This window comes from Pseudoliparis swirei, unplaced genomic scaffold (assembly GCF_029220125.1).
Source record: "Pseudoliparis swirei isolate HS2019 ecotype Mariana Trench unplaced genomic scaffold, NWPU_hadal_v1 hadal_26, whole genome shotgun sequence".
NCBI lineage: Eukaryota > Metazoa > Chordata > Actinopteri > Perciformes > Liparidae > Pseudoliparis > Pseudoliparis swirei.
The window spans coordinates 1,199,804-1,204,775 of record NW_026613262.1 but is presented as its reverse complement, the minus strand read 5'-3'; the positions used below and the strand labels follow the sequence as shown (position 1 = coordinate 1,204,775).

Below are 4,972 nucleotides of genomic sequence, written 5' to 3'. Positions count from 1 at the left end.
TGACTCCAACGGAAGACTCCTATGTCTTTGTCTTCCAGTCTTGACTCCAACGGAAGACCTATGTCTTTGTCCTCCAGTCTTGACTCCAACGGAAGACTCCTATGTCTTTGTCCTCCAGTCTTGACTCCAACGGAAGACCTATGTCTTTGTCCTCGAGTCTTGACTCCAACGGAAGACTCCTATGTCTTTGTCCTCCGAGTCTTGACTCCAACGGAAGACTCTATGTCTTTGTCCTCCAGTCTTGACTCAACGGAAGACTCTATGTCTTTGTCCTCCCGTCTTGACTCCAACGGAAGACTCCTGTCTTTGTCCTCCGAGTCTTGACTCCAACGGAAGACTCCTATGTCTTTGTCCTCCGAGTCTTGACTCCAACGGAAGACTCCTATGTCTTTGTCCTCCGAGTCTTGACTCCAACGGAAGACTCCTATGTCTTTGTCCTCCGAGTCTTGACTCCAACGGAAGACTCCTATGTCTTTGTCCTCCGAGTCTTCGTCCGCTGACGCTAAAGACCCAATCCGGTTATGAGCCCAGGTTGGTGCCAATTACCTCCAGCCGCGTTGACACCAGCCCTTGGTCGTTGGTATTCAAATGACACTCAATTGAAACCAGGTGATGAGCGCTCGTCCAATGAGTGAAGATTCAGGTGTCAGTTATCAAGATACACCTCTCTACCAAAACAAATCCTAAAACAGTCCAGACCAACAATCCAGCAGCTCTAAACAACAAATACAACAGTAACTCAGCAGATAAATTAATTTAAAGAAGACACTTAGCAGGATCCAAGTAGTCAGTAGTCTCGCCTCACAGGTAGAAAATGCACACAAGACCACGTTCGACTCCTTCAAAGCTTCCCCAACCTGAAAGATGCTCCGCCCACCAAGGACTGGACGGAGGTCAGCGTCCATCACCGACATACGAGGGGGCCGTGGCGAGAGCTTTGCTTCAGACGAAGAATCAGCTCAGCAGAGACATGCAGAAGATGTTCGCTGAGGCCGAGATGAAGAGGGTCCAGAAGTTTGCTCTGGACGTGACTCTTGATCCGAAAACAGCTCATCCTGAACTCATCCTGTCTGATGATGGGAAGCAAGTGAAACATGGTGATGTGAAGAAGAATCTCCCAGACAACCCAGAGAGATTCTCTCATTATAATTTCGTTTTTGCGAAGCAGAGCGTCTCCTCGGGCAGATTTTACTTTGAGGTTGAGGTTAGAGGGAAGCCTAAATGGAATTTAGGAGTGGCCAGAGAGTCGGTCAACAGGAAGGGACCAATCAAAATGACACCCGAATATGGCTACTGGAGCATATGGCTGAGAAATGGAAACGAGTACAAAGCTCTTGACGCACCGTCAGTCCGTCTCTTTCTGCAGTCTGGGCCTCAGAAGGTGGGGGTGTTTGTGGACTATGAGGAGGGTCTGGTCTCCTTCTATGACGTAGAAGCTGCAGCTCTCATCCACTCCTTTGCCGGCAGCTCCTTCAAGGAGAAACTCCTCCCATTCTTCAGCCCCTGTCGGAATGATGGCGGTCACAACTCCTCCCCTTTGATCATCCGTCCCGTCACTCAAACTGCCTGATCTTTTTTTCATGATCAGTGAAGAGTCGTCAGCGTAAACATAAACATATTAAATTGATCTCATAGGCACACAAAGTATATATATAGATATACATATATATCTATATATATACATATATACATATGTATGTATGTGTATATATATATGTATAAATATGTATGTGTATATACATATATATATATATTTGCTTACCGGTGTTTACTCAACTGTGCAGTGATGAATAATGTTGCTTGTAGAATGTATATTACTGGGCTTTGGATATAATTGCACTGATTTATTTGGGTTTGCATTTTGTTGGCTTTCTCTTTTTCTTTCATTATTTTCTTGTGAATGTTTTCATGAAGCACTGTGGATGGCGGTTCAGTCCGTGTTTGAGGACTATAATTACCAGATTACGTTGGTTTTAAAAGATTTCCGAACAAGTCCATGACAGATTATTTTATACAAGCGACTCAGTCCTCAGCCTCATTCCTAAAACACAGAACACGTTGATATTCATGTCTGTGACTAAATCAGGTCCTGCAAAGTGAATGAAAACATATTTTGTAATGAATGCAATGACTGTAAAGTATCACTGCATAAAAAATCATGTGCAGAGGAAGAAACTGTATGTTGAAGTTTTTTATTTTATAGCTGGAGTCTTGTCCATTAAATCCCCAAAGGTGCGTTTCCCTCCTGTGACCACTAGGTGTCAGCAGAGCACACCTCAGAGTGAGGAGCGTTTGTGAAAGGCTTTAACAGACTGCACATATTCAACTTCCTCTGATTCAGCAACACGTAGAGATAAGAAGTAACGTTACATGAGGAGGTTAGAGCTTCACAGAGAGCTGAGCTGTGGACTCAGTGAGATTGTTGCAGAGCTGCATTGGACCGTAAAGTGACACAAACTTATTTATTGTTTTCACGTGGGACTGACTTATTTAGGTGAAAAGGGTTCCGGTGGCTGCAGGAAAAGGAAGATAAAAAAAAAAACACAATAGTTTCCCGACAGAGATTAAACTGCCACATGTCTGTAACTCCAGTCAAGTCTCAACCTGGAGGAGGAAACACCACCTCCCAAACAGAGCTGCTGGAGGAGGCGGGGCTTCTACGTCACACTCCTGAAGTGAAACTTACTGTTTGTCGGAGCGACAGTGAGACACGTCTCTGTGTTTCTGTCCAGATAAATATTAAATATTACACTCTGCTCGTCTTCTTAACAGCTGACCCACAAACTGGTGAGTGACAGCTGATGATGTTTACTGTGTTTTAATAACTGGTGTTAAAACTCAACTCTAATCAAACAGGAAGTTAAACTCTTCATTTCCTCATGGTCAGATTGCCTTAAGTGAAGTCTGACAAGGAGTAAAGTCAAATTAAACCAAATTTCTATGAATAATGATGTATTTAAATCGTTTTTAGTGACACTTTGACTTGTGTTCTCTGGGTGTAGAGATGGCTGCTGCCAGCAATCTGCCATCTGAAGATCAGTTCCTGTGCTCCGTCTGTCTGGATGTGTTCACTGATCCAGTCACAACACCATGTGGACACAACTTCTGCAAAAAGTGCATCACTGAACACTGGAATGTGAGTGACAGGTGCCAGTGTCCCATGTGCCAAGAGGTTTTCACCACCAGACCAGATCTGAGGGTCAACACCTTCATCTCTGAGATGGTTTCTCAGTTCAGACAGTCGACTCAGCAGAAAGCCAGCAGCAGCAGCTCAGAGCAACAAGAGTCCAGACCAGGAGAAGTTCCCTGTGATGTCTGCACTGGAACCAAACTGAAGGCCCTGAAGTCCTGCCTGGTGTGTCTGGTCTCCTACTGTGAGACTCACCTGGAGCCTCACCTGACAATGTCAGGCCTGAAGAGACATCAGCTGATGGACCCTGTGGAGAACCTGGAAGACAGGATGTGTCTGAAGCACGATAAACCTCTGGAGCTGTTCTGTAGGACCGACCAGACGTGTGTCTGCATGCTCTGCACTGTGTTGGACCACAAGATGCACAATGTTGTTCCTCTGAAACAAGAATATGAAGGAAAGAAGGTGGAGCTGCAGAAGACAGAGGCTGAAACTCAGGAGATGATCCAGAAGAGACGCCTGAAGATTCAGGAGGTCCAACACAACGTGAAGCTCAGTGAGGAAGATGCAGACCGAGAGAAAGCAGAAGGTGTTCAGGTCTTCACTGGTCTGAAGGAGTCTGTGGAGAGGAAACTGAAGGAGCTCATCACTACGATAGAAGAGAAGCAGAGAAGCACCAAGAAACAGGCTGAAGACGCCATCAGAGAGATGGAACAGGAGATCTCTGATCTGATGAAGAGGAGCACTGAGGTGGAGAAGCTCTCCCTCTCTGAAGACCACCTCCACCTCCTCCAGAGTGTCCAGTCCCTCAACATCCACCATCCACCACCCACCAAGGACTGGTCTCAGGTCAGTGTTCCTCCAGCATCACATGAGGGGACTGTGAGGAGAGCTGTGTCTCAGCTGGAGGAGACGCTCAGTAACATGATGAAGACGCTGGTTGCTGAATTTGAGCTGAAGAGGGTCCAGAACTTTGCAGTGGATGTGACTCTTGATCCTAAAACAGCTCATCGTGACCTCATCCTGTCTGATGACGGGAAACAAGTGAAACTTGCTCAGGTACAGCAGCCACGTCTCCCCGACAATCCACAGAGGTTCTCTCACGGTCTCTGTGTCTTAGGAACACAGAAGTTCTCTTCAGAAAAACTTTATTACGAGGTTCAAGTTAAACAAAAGACTGAATGGTCTTTAGGAGTGGTCAGAGAGTCGGCCAACAGGAAGGGACACATCTCACTGAGTCCTCAGAACGGTTACTGGACTTTATGGTTGATAAATGGAAATAAGTACAGAGCTTTTGATAATCCTCTAGTTCTTCTCTCCCTGAAGTCTGGGCCTCAGAAGGTTGGGGTGTTTGTGGACTATAAGGAGGGTCTGGTCTCCTTCTATGACGTAGAAGCTGCAGCTCTCATCTACTCCTTTACTGGCTGCTCCTTCAAGGAGAAACTCCTCCCATTCTTCTGTCCTGGTCGTTATCTTGATGGTATAAACTCCTCTCCTCTGATCATCTCTCCTGTTGGAGTAAACTAATCACTTCTAGGGATGGGCATCGAGAACCGGTTCTGTTTTAGAACCGGTTCCCAGTGAACCGATTGTTTGGGATCGTCAGCCAAATTCTTTAACGGTTCTGCTAACGGTCCTCTGTGGCGCGATGCGCAAAACTTTTAGTTTCTTCAGACTGCAGCAAACATGGCAACGAGGCAGAAGCGCTCTAAAGTTTGGCTCTATTTCACAAGACAAAATGACAACTACGCCACTTGTAACGTGTGTCAAAAATCTATTTCGTCGAAGGGAGGAAATACAACAAATATGAATACATTTGAACACGCATGGAATTAAATGACA

The 4,972-nt window shown here is 45.7% G+C and overlaps 2 protein-coding genes across 3 annotated transcripts; both read left to right on the top strand.

Annotated features, from left to right (window-relative positions):
- The first annotated feature begins 394 nt into the window (after positions 1 to 394).
- Positions 395 to 1,649, top strand: LOC130191065 (zinc-binding protein A33-like). The gene has a single exon (XM_056410732.1). It carries the CDS (start codon positions 815 to 817, stop codon positions 1,568 to 1,570), a length of 756 nt encoding a protein of 251 aa, XP_056266707.1. The 5' UTR covers positions 395 to 814; the 3' UTR covers positions 1,571 to 1,649.
- A 581-nt stretch (positions 1,650 to 2,230) lies between these two features.
- LOC130191026 (E3 ubiquitin-protein ligase TRIM39-like) lies at positions 2,231 to 4,750 on the top strand. Of its 2 annotated transcripts, none has more exons than XM_056410697.1 (2): positions 2,231 to 2,787; positions 3,003 to 4,750. In XM_056410697.1, exons 1-2 carry the CDS (start codon positions 2,577 to 2,579, stop codon positions 4,655 to 4,657), a joined length of 1,866 nt encoding a protein of 621 aa, XP_056266672.1. In that variant the 5' UTR covers positions 2,231 to 2,576; the 3' UTR covers positions 4,658 to 4,750. The 2 variants fall into 2 exon arrangements, with proteins under 2 accessions (XP_056266672.1, XP_056266673.1); XM_056410698.1 differs by having other exon boundaries at positions 2,746 to 2,787; positions 2,972 to 4,750.
- Positions 4,751 to 4,972: the final 222 nt, after the last annotated feature.